The 14,737-nt window shown below is 42.0% G+C and overlaps 1 protein-coding gene across 1 annotated transcript in view; it reads right to left on the bottom strand.

The window, feature by feature from the left end:
* Window positions 1-14,737, bottom strand: part of GGCX (gamma-glutamyl carboxylase) — a 73,323-nt gene that overhangs the window by 16,968 nt on the left and 41,618 nt on the right. The window contains exons 11-14 of the mRNA XM_089681691.1: window positions 13,589-13,758; window positions 13,279-13,409; window positions 7,627-7,774; window positions 2,492-2,687 (exon numbers count right to left, since the gene is read on the bottom strand). Of these exons, the coding sequence (XP_089537817.1) occupies window positions 2,492-2,687; window positions 7,627-7,774; window positions 13,279-13,409; window positions 13,589-13,758 (645 nt within the window). The remainder of the gene's footprint in view (window positions 1-2,491; window positions 2,688-7,626; window positions 7,775-13,278; window positions 13,410-13,588; window positions 13,759-14,737) is intronic.

Genomic DNA, 14,737 nt, shown 5'->3' with positions numbered 1-14,737 from the left:
TCCTGGATGAAAACAACGGCATTTTTAAAAATGGAAAGCATTTGATCACACCGATCTTGGTGTGATGGGGCAGACTCAATGGACCACTTGTTCTATTTTCTGCATTGACTCTTCATCTGGATGTTTGTAGGAATATACCTTCAGAAGGTTTATCAGAGATATTAGCTAACCTCTGATTTCATGTTCTAGGGCTTGAGAGGGAAGTAGGTTCTAAATAAAGTAAATACTGCTGAAGTAGCTAAGCTTTCTCCAGACCTCCAGTGTTGAGGCAGAAGCACAGTCCAGCCACCAGTGGTGTTGCTAATGAAAGTGTAGAGAGCAGGTCCAAAGAGATCCCATACTTTAAAGGATAACCAAGTCAGATGCTCTTTGGCTATGTGCTTGCGAGGCTGAAGATACATCCAGAGTACCCGATACATTTGTATGGACATCAGTCCCATTCACTACACAAGTTGCGATACCTGTAACAAGCCATAACAACTAAAGCATAGGGCCTTAGACATTTGCTCCAACTGCTCTATTATACAGTGGCCTATCCTAGAGGTAGAAGGATCCTGTTTGAGGGAATCTACTTACTCTGACACAGTAAAAGCGGTAGTAAATCACAAAAAAAAAATAAATTGTGCCCCTGCAGGATAATGTCATAATATGCTAGTATGCATCGCATACTCGCACATTATGACAGACTTGCCTTAAAATGGGCAGACTTGAGGGACCACTTGGGTCTTTTTTCTGCCGTCACTAATCTATGTTTCCAAAATGAAGCCATCCATCAGTGCGCTGTCACAGCTGACAGGGCACCCATCTTCACCTGGTCCTTCTTCTGGGTTCTTGGGCTCCTGCCATTTGAATGGCCGAGCTGCGATGATGTCACTCCTGTGCATGTGTGTGGGAGTCACGGCTGCGACACAGCTCTCTCAAAAGACGGCATGCTGTCCATTGAGAGCACGGTGTGCATGTACCGCTGACTGTTGGGACTGTGATTCAAAGAAGGTAACAGGGGCCATAGGCCTGGTTTAAGTGCTTAGGAGGGTCAAAGACTGACTCTGCAGGGGATGGCACTAGAGCAAGCTTACAGCTTCTTTAGAGTGCCACAGTATCTAAGCATAGACAGCTAGGAAGTTCACACCCAAATGAGATGAGTCGATGATGATGACCCCATGACAATATGGGTCCCAGGTTCAAGATAGCAGATACTGTCAAGTCCAATATATGATCTTCAGAGCTAGTGATGAGGAAATGCCAATCTGGATATCTGCTATACAAAGAACGGCTTAAGTATTAGTATAAAAAATAAATGCTGATTAAAGTCCCCAAGGAAAAATGCCACAAAGTTATGAAGGTTAGCAAAAAAATTTGACTTTTATTTAGCAGAGTTGAAGGAAAGGTATGTAACCGCCTAGGACACTAACAAAAAATTGAGGCATGCTGGGTAGGTGCGGGATCAATTGGGAGCTGGCCAACAATTTTTCTGTTTGCCAGTGTCCCAACCTCCTGTAGGTGGCAATATAACCTGTCTGTTTCTGAATTCCTGTGTTCCTCAATGGACAATAAAGAAATATGGTTTAAGCAACAAAAAAAGACACTGAGCACAGTTGGAAAGTTACCAGCTAAACTGAAACTCTGTTAAGCTACATTATTGAATGTAAATATAACATTCCTCCTGGCCTGAGAATGGTACAGTTTAGTCTTCACTCAGAAAAATAGGAGGGAGTCCCACCCCTTCCTCTTCAAAATACAAAAAAACTTGGCGACATAAATCTGCTGTGTTATCAGGTAGGAAGTTAGCATTTTTTAGCCTTCCTTAACAGGAAAGTACAGATTTATCTTTGGCATATTTTGCAATAATATTTTAACTCTTTATTCTAAAGTATATTTTAAAATTACCTTCACATTTTTACATGTTTGCATGTAAAATGAATGGACTCTCGTGCCCCGTGACATGCAGGGCAGAAGTCCCTGCAGTTCTTTGGAAAACGCAGCCCGGTTCCCAGTACGGTTGCGGTTTCCAGTGCGGGCGGCGTGCCATTAGAACTAATGGCACCTGCCCGCGGGTCCGCATTCCTCTGTGCAGGTGGTGCGGATGCATGGATTTTCACAGCGGCACCACCCGCACAGATGTGAACCTAGCCTTACAGTATATAGCACCGGTAGGTTTCTTTTTCTCAAAACAGCTCCATCTTTTATCAATATAAAGCTGTCCTTGAGCTCCACTTTGCCTAGGCTGGGATTAGGTCATCAGTCTGCTACAGGCAGAAGCATGCATTTCCTCAGTGATCAAATTGCTACACTGTAACTTTGCAGAGCTTCAACAACATGAATAGCTGCAGGAGGGGACTCATCTGTGTCAAGACATTTCTGAGCAAAAAAGCCAAGAACTGCATGGCGAATGGGACTTACCTCTTTGAGCCAGTATCTTAGTCCAGCAGGCAGATGCTGACACTGGATGGTGCCTGAAATATAATATAAACACCCAAATCAAGGCACTTACCTGCGACGAAGAAGATAATACTTCTTATTGAAAAACTTCTCAAATCTTTGTACGACAGTTGCATTGCGTCGGCGCTCTGCTTCCTCAATTCGCTTCTGTCTACGCAGGTACGTGAGAACTAGAGGGTCTGTGACATTGATTCCATCTAACGTTCCTGAGAGAAGCGGCTGAAGTTCTGGTGGCAGGGGTGCACTCTCTAGATGGCAAAGAAACCATCACATTGAAAAGAAGTTAGTGAGGAAATAAAGGTGTTATCTGTTTTAATCTGCACAAGAAAAGGTTATATTACCCTAACATATGGAAACTTGAAAAAAAAATTGTGCCACTTGCCATTGCTCTCACGAAAACGTTGAAAAAACAAATAATAATATTAATAGAAATAATATCTATGTACTTGGTTTCAAAACTAGGAACAGATAGCGCAGAACATTATAATGATCACAAGCCCTATGAACGCATCAGATTTCTTTAACATCCCAACATGCCTTAACCTCCACATGACTATGTGCCAGAAACCCTTCAACAATGCTATATTGAGTTAATAATTCACAGCAGATATGCTATGTTTCTCTGCTTCCTGTATCTCCAAATTCAAACTCCCAAGGCAGGTCTGAGTGTGAATGGCGATCGCACTGATATTTTTAGGATGCTCCCTATGTGTGGGACAAGTTTGGGAACAGCCGCCCTGCATCACAACCAGATTACAGCTAAACAGTGGATTAGTGCACTGCAGCAATGCCTGGGTGAGAAACAAAGTAGGTAGAAACTGTTGCATCTGCATCTCAGAACCTCATTTTCAATTCTGAAGTGAATTCCTTTTTAAGGCAACTGTGTAAAAAGTGTAAGCATTTCTGGTGAATGCTTTTGCAGATCCTTGCCTGCTTCTGTTTTGTTGAGGCAGTCAACTGTTGCTGAAATCTTTTTAAAACCAGTTCCAAGTGTCAGGGACTGTATGTCTCATACCAACTGCCCCTACGGTGTTAAAAGCATATCTAATCTTAAAAGCAAAAAAAAAAAAAAAATGTGATATTGCAGCTTATCGGTACAGTCAATAGATGTTGTAGGTGCTTTTCTTTTTTTCCCCTTTATTTTTATTTTGTAAACCTGTGAATAACACACGTCCTGTAGTAACCAGAAACCGGCACTTAAATCTCTCTTGCTGCACTCAAAATGGAATTGTGCACTTGCTGAGGTGCTGCCCTTGATAGATCGGGGAATCTTGATATTAGCAGAAAACAAAAAAACAGGGCGCACTCTCCTTCTGCATTAACCAAAAATGTATTAAAAAGATGCAAAAACATACTCACAAGCCATAAAAGGTCATAAAAAGAGAGACAAGAAGTCAAAAGGTGCCAGTCGTGGACAGCATGCATCCTCGGGTAAAGTGCTAACGCGTTTCAAGAGTCGAACTCCCCTTCTCTGAGGAAGGGAGTTCGACTCCCGAAGAACTCCCTGACCAGCTTTTTAATACATTTTTGCAGGGTGGATTTGATTTAAATCAAACTGATTTAAATCACGATTTAAATCACTAGTCAGTAAGGCTTGATTTAAATCATAGTTTTCTACATAAAGCCTAATTCTTGCTGGTATAAATTTAATATGCAAGTAGATGAAGATTTTTAGAATAACAACTTTTTATATTAGTTTTTTTATCCCCAGGTTAATCATTCATATTTGGACAACTTTTCTGTTGTACTTAGGAAGGAGAAAAATAATTATTACCTTAATAATAACAATTTAAATAGATTTATTCAACTGAAACAATAACATTACAGCATATGTTATTTGCTTAAACAAACATCCATGTTTGTTAACTAATTTGGCTAAACAAAATATATATATTTTAAGAAACTTAGGCTGTCAGCCCCTTCCTCCTCACACTTAGTTTCACTTTCTTCTTGTGCAGATCTATTCAACTCCAAACAATCAGACAAATATTGTTTCTATTCTATTCACTGAACTTCTTGAAATTTAGCACTGAAGGGGTTGATTCTGTATTCATAGGTTTGTAGAAGTTAGGATTAAGGTCTTTTTCTTAACTCTGTTCATGTTATAACATTTTTGCTGTGAAGAAGAGGCATGTGATCTCCGCTGAGTCAAATTCAGTTTTGATAACTGCAAAAGTAAACCAAGCATCTGTGATAATATCTTGTAGGCAGAGAAACTGCCCAATAATCTTACAAAAACCTCTGGAAGAGCATGACATTGTGAATGGATTAATGGAATTTATTTACCAAAAAAATTAAACATATACAGCCTTATTCTACATAATTAAAAAACTAATCTTTATTTCATGATGGAATAACCTTTCGATGGTAATATATTTTCCTCAAAAAGCATTTTATTTAAAAAAAATCCAATTTAAATAAAAAAAATCTGATTTAAATCAAAAAAATCCGATTTAAATCAAAAAAATCTGATTTAAATAAAAAAAACAGATTTTTTTGATTTTTAAAAAAAAATCATTGATTTTTATCCACCCTGCATTTTTGGTTATTGTGTTAATGCTCGAGGAGAGTGCGCCCTGTTTTGTTCTTTTCTGCTAACACATGTCCTGTCCCTGGGAGGCTACATGCTCTCTTCTACTGTATATATGGAGGGAACCATGGCTGCCACCCAGGCTGGACTTTGAACAAGTTTGCCTTTGTTTATCTTCATTACATGGGAAGGGTGTTGCTGAGAGGGATGACGGGACTGGTACGTGAACTTGGTTGGAGCTGCACTGATTTCTAAAGTAGTGCATGCATTACTTTTGTTGCGATCTGCATAGACATCTGTGTCAGATATCTTGCAAATCGCAACTGAAATTGGCAGGTCACCTGATTTTAAATCACTGTAAGTCGCACGATTTCAAAATTGGCTTTGATGTGACTGGGGGCTACTTACCTGCCCAACCGCCCTTGTACAGAGAGCCGCGCATGTGCAGATCACTGTACAAATGTGTCAATGCCGAATCTGAGTGAACTCCCACTCATGCACGAGAGTGACATCATCCTCGCAAGCTGGTAATCCAACGATGTCAGCGGCCAGGCAGGGAGCTTGGGGACTCTCCATCGTTGGACCTGAGGCAAGTATTATTTCGCTTTAAGCTCAAAAAAGAAACCTAATGCAACCACCATATAAAGACTGGTAATCTGCAGTGGGGTTTAGTTACACTTTAAATCCCCTTTGATGCGGCTGACTTCCAGTGATCATCTGGTAGGAAAAGCAAAGTACTTATCTGACACATTATGTAAATAAACCTTTGCTATGGTCCAACAAAGCGAGAAGACTACACAGTAAGCAATCAAAAGGTTGGGTTTCTAACTGCTATTACAAGCAAAGTCTCAGAAGCATGGGGAGTATGGTCAGTAAAGGCGTACCTCGCTTTACGAATTTAATGCGTTCTCCAGGACGTTTTGTATTGGGAAAAATTTGTAAACCAAAACGTGGTTTCCCATAGGAATGCACTCAAAACAAATTAATCCGTTCCAGAGGTCAGAAAAAAGTAATGAAAAAGTCTTTTCTGTGTTCAAAACTCTTTCTAAAGTGCACTCTAAAGGCATAAATACCGTACAGGGACATGATTAAAAAAATAAATAAATAAATGCATTGAAAACCAATTAATCCGTTCCGGAGGTCACAAAAAAGTTAAAAAAAAGTATTTTATCTGTTCAAAACTCTTTATGCAGTGCACTTTAAAGACACGAGGCTGGTGCTATAAACCTCAGGCGCAATGATTCCTGGGGAAACTTGCTTCGTATTGCGAAAACAATTTGTAAACCGATGCATTATTTTCATTCTTAAACCGAAAATTACATTAACCGAGGCGTTCGTAAATCGAGGTAAGCCTGTACTTATCTTTGGTGTGCATGCAATTACCTTGAGAATTAGAAATAATTGTTGATCCTTAACTACACAGACATACACCGACCATGACTGACCAGCTATAATATTAGAAATAACTGTTGATCCTTAACTACACAGACATACACCGACCATGACTGACCAGCTATAATATTACGACCACCCACCTAAAGTTGGGTAGGTCCCCCTTTTGCCAACAAAAATAGCCCTAACCCATAGAGGCATGGACACCATTAGATAAAGCATCACACTGCCTCCACCGGCTTGCTTTTTTCCCCATATTATATCCTACTGCCATTTCTTTCCCAGGTAAGCGACACACCCAACCATCCACATGATTTCAAAGAAAAAAAGTGATTTATCAGACCAGTCCCCATTCTTCCATTGCTCTGTGGTCCATTTCTGATGCTCATGTGCCCATTGTAAGTGCTTTTGGACACAGGTAAGCATGGGCACCCAGACCAGTGTGCAGCTACACATACCCATACACAGCAAACTGTGATGCACTGTGTGTTGGGACACCTTTCTATCGGATCTATCATTAACTCTTTCAGCAATATGGGCTGCAGTAGCTCTTCTATTGGATCAGACTACCGCAGGTCAGCCTTCTGTCTCCACTTGCACCAATGAGCCTTGGGTGCCAATGACCTTGTCACCGGTTCTCCTTCCTTGGACCCTTTGGTAGGTCCTGACCACTGCAGACCAATAACGTCCCACAAGAGCAGCAGTTTTGGAGTTGCTCTGACCCACTTGTCTACCCATTACAATTTGGCCCTTGTCGCAGTCTCTCAAAACCTTACAATTGCCCAATTTTCTGCTTTTCACCTCCTGGGTGACATGTTCACTTGCTACCTAATATATCCCACCCCTTTCAGGTGCCATTGTCACAAGATAATCAATGCTATTCCCTTTACCTGTCTGTGGTCATAATGGCATGGCTGGTTGGTATGATTAACAACGGTACTATAGCTTTCCCCCCACCTATAAAAAGTATTATACATCTTTCAAACCAAGCACAACAAGACCTCCGTCTTGCCAAGTGTAATCTGCTATGTTCTGTAGCAGACAAGTTTAAGACAAAACCAACTCCATCCTTTGCTCTAGAACCTACAGTATATGCAACCCTGGTGATACTCAGTAAATACCCTCAGTACTTTAAGGTATGGTGATAGGATGTGACAACCCCTTTGCTCACAAATAGAGATAGGGTATATAATTACTGGAATTATTTTTCTTCTAATGGATTTAATGTAAAGGCATCCAATACCCTTAACCCCTTCGTAACTCACCACTGCCATTTTCCACCCTCTCCTTTAGCTCCTGCAGGCGCGTGAGGTTCTTCTCCAGGGTCACAGCTGTGATGTTTACATAAAGATACATGTAACACGAGGGGCCCGAAGACACTGTGAACACTTTGTGGTACTCCCCACCTGGCAACTGAAAAAAAGGGGTAGGATTATTGACATCTTGGGTATATGAAACACAATTTTTCCATAAGATTAGAGTTTTTGTAAACTTCAGACATGAACTATAAACAAAGCAAACCCTTTAATAGTGTGTAGTTGTCTCAGTTAAGAGAATTAAAACTAAACCCACAGCAGCAAAATCAGTCTGTATACGCAGTAAAGCATGTTTGTTATAATCGCTGTGGAACCTAGGGGGTTAATTTTCTGCATTGTGTAAAGAGCCTGTCTTCTCTGAACCTCCCCTTCTTCCACAGTCCCCAATCCATCTGCTGATGGTACAGAACCCTAGGAGACACTCTGCACGTGCTCTGTTTGGTGCGTATTGCTAGAGAGTTTATTTTTTTTGGGGGGGAGAGTGCATGTGATCAGCACAGAGCCAATCAGCACTTTACAGACAGAGGGTAGAGGTCATGCAGCCTCATAAGACAGCCAGAGGAGAATGAAAACGCCTCCTACAAGCTTTACCCACTGCTCTTATGGACACTGACTGAAGTCACTGCTGATGCAAAAGATATTTAGCAGTTTATATTTACTAAAATAATTGCATTTCCATGTTCTGTGGGAGACCAGATAAAGTGAATGCAGAGTCCTGGGTTTAGTAACACTTTAACTGTCATGTCTGTCTGCTGCTTTGTTCTTCTGCTATCAGCATGAGTCACTTCTGACAAGTTTCCCTGACACCAAGAGAAAAATGGTGACATGGTGACAAGGGAGGGACCTCCCAACAGATTGACAGTCTCCTGTGAGTTGTGTGGAGGGTGTGTGTGTGTCTCTTTCCTCCAATCAGCTCTTCTCACTGAGCTCCGCAGTGTCCAATTTCAGCTCTCCACACCCTTTTTTCTGAACTCTGACAATCTTTATAAATTCAGCACTTTGAATGGCTGTAGGTAAGAAATAACTGCAGATAAACAGATACAACCTATGTAGGAGGATTTGTTTAATCTCTGTTTATCATTTGAGGCCAGTCACTTCACTGGGTATATGTAATGGTTTATAATCACTTTAATATCAGACATTTTCTAATAAATATCATTATGCTTTCCTGGCCGGTAATAAAGGCAATGATCAATGCACAATCCATAATTGAAATTTCACTTGTTGTGCATGGGAAACGGAAATGTATAACAGTTTATCCCTTCATGGCAAAAGATAAAGCAAATTTTAAAGCCTGAAAACAGTTTTGCAACTTTGGTGTGTGTTAGTAAAACGAAAACATATCCTTGCTACTTAGTGTATCCAAATTATACCTTGTTTTTCTCAGGACAAATTGGGCCTACATCTGGTAGTAAATGATAATGGACACCTCCTGATTTTTTTTTTTATGATCAGAGAAAAACTATCCTAAAATAGTAAATAAATAATTTTTTTTTTTTAAACTTAGCTGTATATTTTTTTGCAAATACCATAACTCAGCACCAAAGAACAAACAAAAACAAAATTCTCCTACTTCTGACAATAGCTGCAATACACCATCTGTTTGTCATTTGTTATATGTACCCATAGTCAGGCCCAGAAGCAATAAAAAAAAAAAAAACTTTTTTTGCTTTATCTTACCCACAACATGCTGACCCTGACCTTTGACCCTCAACCTTTGATCCTGAACAAACCCTGATCTAGTTATTTTACCTTTATACTTTATTTCTTTATTTCTACACAGACTTTAATTACAATCTTCCTCTCTAGCAAAGGATAAATAAAAGAGTACAGGAGAAGGCTGTACACTTGGCAGGAAGTGGTTAGGGCTCCTTTTACACTTACGACAGTGTATACCACACCCCTGAAAAGCAACATGATTAAGCAGACATCCTTAGGAGGAAAAACAAAATGTGCTGGAGAGCATTTTATCCAATCCTACCCGCCATATAAGGAAATGACAGAGGGGCGGTGGTTCTCTCATTCTGACATATGACGTCCCCGGGGGCACACAGCGCCGCGATCAGTGGTGCACTGTGTCCCTGGGACACAGCAGATCACCAATCAGCAGAAAGAGCCGAGGACTTTGGCTCTGTCATGTGATCAGCTGTGTCCAATCACAGCTGAGCACATGTAAATAAGGAAATGCTGGTTATTGGCATTTCTCTCCTCACGCTGACAGCTCGTGATGAGAAGAGAGCCGGTAATCGGCATTCCTCAGAGGGGACATCTACACTGATCATCAGGGCACTGATAATTAGTGTAGCCCCATGAGTGCCACCTGTCAGTGCCCATCAATGCCACCTGTCAGTGCCCATCAGTGCACATCAATGCCACATATCTACCTACCAGTGCACATCAATGCCACATATCAGTGCCCATCTGAGCAGCCTTTCAGTGCCATCTATCAGTGCCCATCAGTGCCACCTAACAGTGCCAGTCAGTGCTGCCTATCAGTGCCATATATGAGTACTGCCTTTCAGTGCCCACCAGTGATGCCTGTCAATGCCCACCAGTGATGCCTGTCAATGCCCATCAGTGCCATCTACTAGTGCCTCCTCAGTGTCGCCTATCAGTGCCCATCACTGCAGCCTCATTAGCGCACATCAGTGAAGGAGAAAAATTACTCATTTACAAAATTTTATAACAGAAACTAAGAAAAAAAGTTTTGGGTTTTTTTTCATTTTCTGTTGTTTTTGATTTGTTTAGCAAAAAAATAAAAAAACACAGTGGTGACTAAATACCACCAAAAGAAAACTCTATCCGTCTCAAAAAAATAATAAAAATGTCATATGTGTACAGTGTTGCATGACTGCGCAATTGTCATTCAAAGTGCAACAATGCTGAAAGCTGAAAATTGGACTGGGCAGGAAGGGGGTGAAAGTGCCCGGTAGGCAAGTGGTTAAACATGTGGATAAGCACACCGAATTTATGAACTGTGGTGTAAACTAGCCTTGCCCTAGGTTCACACCTAAGCGGTTTCCGCAGCGTTTTGCAGAAACACAGTACAGTTCATTTAACGTGATTCTATATGGGACACGTTCACATCTCCGTACTTGTACCCGGTGCGTTTTTTGGAAAGGGTCAGGGTCTTTTATAAATGCAAAAAGTTGCGTTTTTGGTTCTATAGACTTCAATGGAAATGCTGCAGAAAAGCATGTAGTGCATTTTTGCCGCGTTTTTGATGTGTTTTAACGCACATGCAAAAACGCACTGCAAAATGTACTGCAGAAAAGGTTCAAACGCAAACTGCATAGGTGTGAACCTAGCCTTAAAGACACACTGGGGGAGATTTACCCCCAGTTCACATATATGCGGCAGTGTGGGCCACGTTTTGCGCGGGCATAGGAGCCCATTCATTTGCATGGATTTGCATGGACTCCCGTACCCCATGACACGCAGGGAAGAAGTCCCTGCATGGGAACCTCGGTTCCCAGTACGGTTGCGTTTTCCAGTGCGGGCTGCGTGCCATTAGAACTAATGGCCCCTGCCCACGGGTCCGCATTCCTCTGTGCGGGTGGTGCGGCTGTAGGTATTTTCATGCAGATCCGAAGCGGCACCACCCGCTCATATGTGAACCAAGCCTAAAACTGGGGCACTCAGAATCTGGTGCAGCTGTGCATGGCAGTAAATCAGCTCCTAACTTCAGCTTGTTCAATTAGGCTTTGGAAATGAAATCTGGGAGCTGATTGGTTTCTGTTCACAGCTGCACCAGATTTTGCACTCTCCAAGTAACTCAAATCAACCCCACTGTCACCATGCCCATGCAGAACAAATGGCATTGTATAAGTAAAGGGCTCTCCAACTCTAGTTTTACTTCTTCAGTGAAGTAGTGTGAAAGTTGCCTTCGTATATGGGGGGCAGGTGTTTACATTCAGTTGCAACCGAAAGCCTGAGCAAATCAATGATGGGTTGACACTGTCCATGGCTGTCCTTGAGTGATTACATGCAGCTAGGAACAGATGAGTGGCTCTGTGCACAACCTGCGCCTAGGGCTGCTCATCTGTCCTTAACTGCAGGTAATCACGCAATAAGTGATCACATGTGGACAGCTTCAGGATCTGTCATTAATCTGTACAGGCTGAGCAGCTGTACCTGAACAAAAACAGCTGGCCGTATGAACAACTGCGTTATTGAGCCCTTACCCTAGGTTCACATCTGTGCGGGTGGTGCCACTGCGGATCCACAAGAAAATCCGTGCAGCCACACCACCTGCACAGAGAAATGAGGACCCGCGAACGGGTGCCATTAGTTCTAATGGCACGCCGCCCGCACTGGAAAACGCAACCGTACTGGGAACCGAGGTTCCCGTGCGGGCTGCGTTTTCAAAAGAAGTGCAGGGACTTCTTCCCTGCGTGTCACGGGGCACGGGAGTCCATTCAAATGAATGGGCTCTCGTGCCCACACAAAGCGCAGCCCGCACATATGTGAACCGGGGTAATACTAAATTTAGAGTCAAAACTTTCCATGTCAAACTTGTTTTTGTTTTTTTTTAGTTTATAAAAAAACAGCTGAGAAGAAATAAATGGCAAAGTGGCATAATGAAAAGCAATAATTAACCACTTCAAGTCTGGACACTTTCACCCCCTTCCTGTCCAGGCCAATTTTCAGCTTTCAATGCCATCACACTTTGAATGACAATTGCGCAGTTATGCAACACTGTACCCATATGATGTTTTTAGCATTTTTTGAGACACATAAAACTTTATTTTGATTGTATTTATTCACTTTTGGGATTTTTATTTTTTTGCTATATAAATGAAAAAGTCCAAACATTTAAAAAAAAGTGTTTTTCTTATAAAATTTTGCAAATAAATAATCTTTCTTCATAAATCTTGGCCAAAATGTATTCAGGTATCTTTTTAGTAAAAAGAAAACCCAAATTAGTTTATAACCAAAAATTATAATTTTGCAAAAGAAGTTTTACATTTTTTTTTCATAATATTTATGAGTTTTTTTTTTAATCTACTGTCACCCTAGAAGTAGTGTCACCATAGTGACACTGTACTACTTGTGGGGGGTGATGAAGATTTTTTTTTTTATTTTCACTGATTACTTTTACACCCATAAAGGCTGTAAAAGCAATAATTTCTCCTTTTCTCTGGCTGCATTCCTACAGCCATTGAGAATACTGTGAGAGCTGTGATTGGTCACATGGTACAAGGCTGTTATGAAAACCTTGTACCGTGTGACCTCTGTGATCATTAACAGATTTCACTAGTAGTAAGCAATGATGTCAGCAAGTAACATCTTGCTTACTGCTATTCACATGATCACTGATTGGCCAATCAATGATCACATGATTGAGACCTCACCCAGAGGTCCCGTACAGAGATTGGTGTTCTGCTGTGTCCTCCAGACACAGTGGGTACCGGATCGCGGTCCCAGGGAGCGCGCACAGGCAGGGAATGCGAGAAGACATTTATATAAACAGCCATCCGCTCCTGCACTGCTCACGTCCAGCCGTTTATGTACATGGGGGAAGCGGTTAAACAAACCCCTATAAATAGATGGAGGGGTGAATCCTACACATTTATAGGTCTTCATGGGTCCCTCTATTACCTGCATTCGATCTCCCTCCTTCAGGGTGAAGTTTTTAGAGTCCTTCACAATTTCAACACTGACCTCCCCTTGCAGCACGTGTATACTGGTGTTACCTAAATCCTCATGCAGATAATTCTCCAGGTAAAGGCCTGAGAAATAAGAACAAAAATAAAAACAGATTAAGAGTACAGATGAGGGTAATAAAGAATTGGAACAATACAGACATACACAGAAAGTGGCAAGCATCTAAGAGGGATGAGTAGCAAAAGAAGTACAGAAAAAGAACAGTCAATACAATAATAAATATACTACAAGTTGCCACCCTTACCTGGGAAGTCTGCTATGAAGACCACATCAGTTTGATTGTCCAAAGAGCTCTCAATCTCCTGGAATTTTAATCTCCATGGTGACAGGTCAACTAACAATGGCTTAACCCAAGGTGTTTTATGGAAAGGTGACCAATCGGCTTTCACTATGTCCACTGTGGGATCGTACAGCCTGGCACAGAGATAGATCATCAATGTCAGTACATGAAAAACAACACAGAGAAGAGGAGCCAAGTCAGAAATGCTGCAGGAAGGAAAAAGTGTTTAATGAAAGTAACACCAGTACTGTCAATGATTCCTAACGGACGGTCACATCAGATACAAGACCAACATGGTTTCTAAAATGACTGCAGACTTTATGCCTTAACTACTTGAGTCCAAGCGCCCATCGGATCCAGGACCAGGATGAAAGGTGCTGCTGTTCGCTGATCTCCCCATCCTTTTAATGACCCTGATGCGACTTGTAAAATGTCACTTCCAGGTTCTGGTCTCAATATTTCCAAGCTGTATGGCTGGAAAAGAAGCTAATGGAGTGCTGTCTGCACTCCATTAGCTTTATTCAGACCCGATATCCAGTGGGGGTGTGGACCACACTCGAGTGACACCCACCAGACTCTAGGGTTGCCACCTGTCAGTCCAAGTTTTGCATCCAGTCCAGACACATCAGTGGCAGCTGCGCAGCACCAATCCTCCTATCCCCATCTCTCCTCCCGTCGGCTTCCACTGCTTTTAATTGTATAGGTGGAAGGATGCTTGAACTCACTGTTCATGCTTAGCAGCATCCCCACCTCCACCCTGGATCCTGCAGCCTCCCCCATGTGCTGAGCACGGGATCAAATCAGCTGTCCTGGTACAGTGAGGAAAGGGAGAGCGGTTTCAGCAGCGAGAACAGAGCAAGCAGTTGAAGTAGCAGTGACAGGCCTGCCCACAGCTCCATCACAGCCATCTGAACTGTGCAGATTTCTTCTTTCTCCGCCACTACTGTGACTCACCCCCACCGCACTGTGACCAGGAATGCTATGCATGTACGGCTCCTTGGATGTGTTCTCTCGCTTCAAGCCATTCACCTTCTCCAGCGGAAGGAAGGGGCAGCTGCCTGTAGTCTTCCTGGCCAGGGGTCTCTTTCTACTATAGGGGGGGGTGGGCAGGAT

Source organism: Staurois parvus, unplaced genomic scaffold (assembly GCF_062004578.1).
Source record: "Staurois parvus isolate SC_StPar_1 unplaced genomic scaffold, SC_StPar_1.0 ptg000276l, whole genome shotgun sequence".
NCBI classification, from domain to species: domain Eukaryota; kingdom Metazoa; phylum Chordata; class Amphibia; order Anura; family Ranidae; genus Staurois; species Staurois parvus.
The sequence above is the reverse complement of the archived record's forward strand: the minus strand, read 5'-3'. Positions and strand labels throughout refer to the sequence as shown.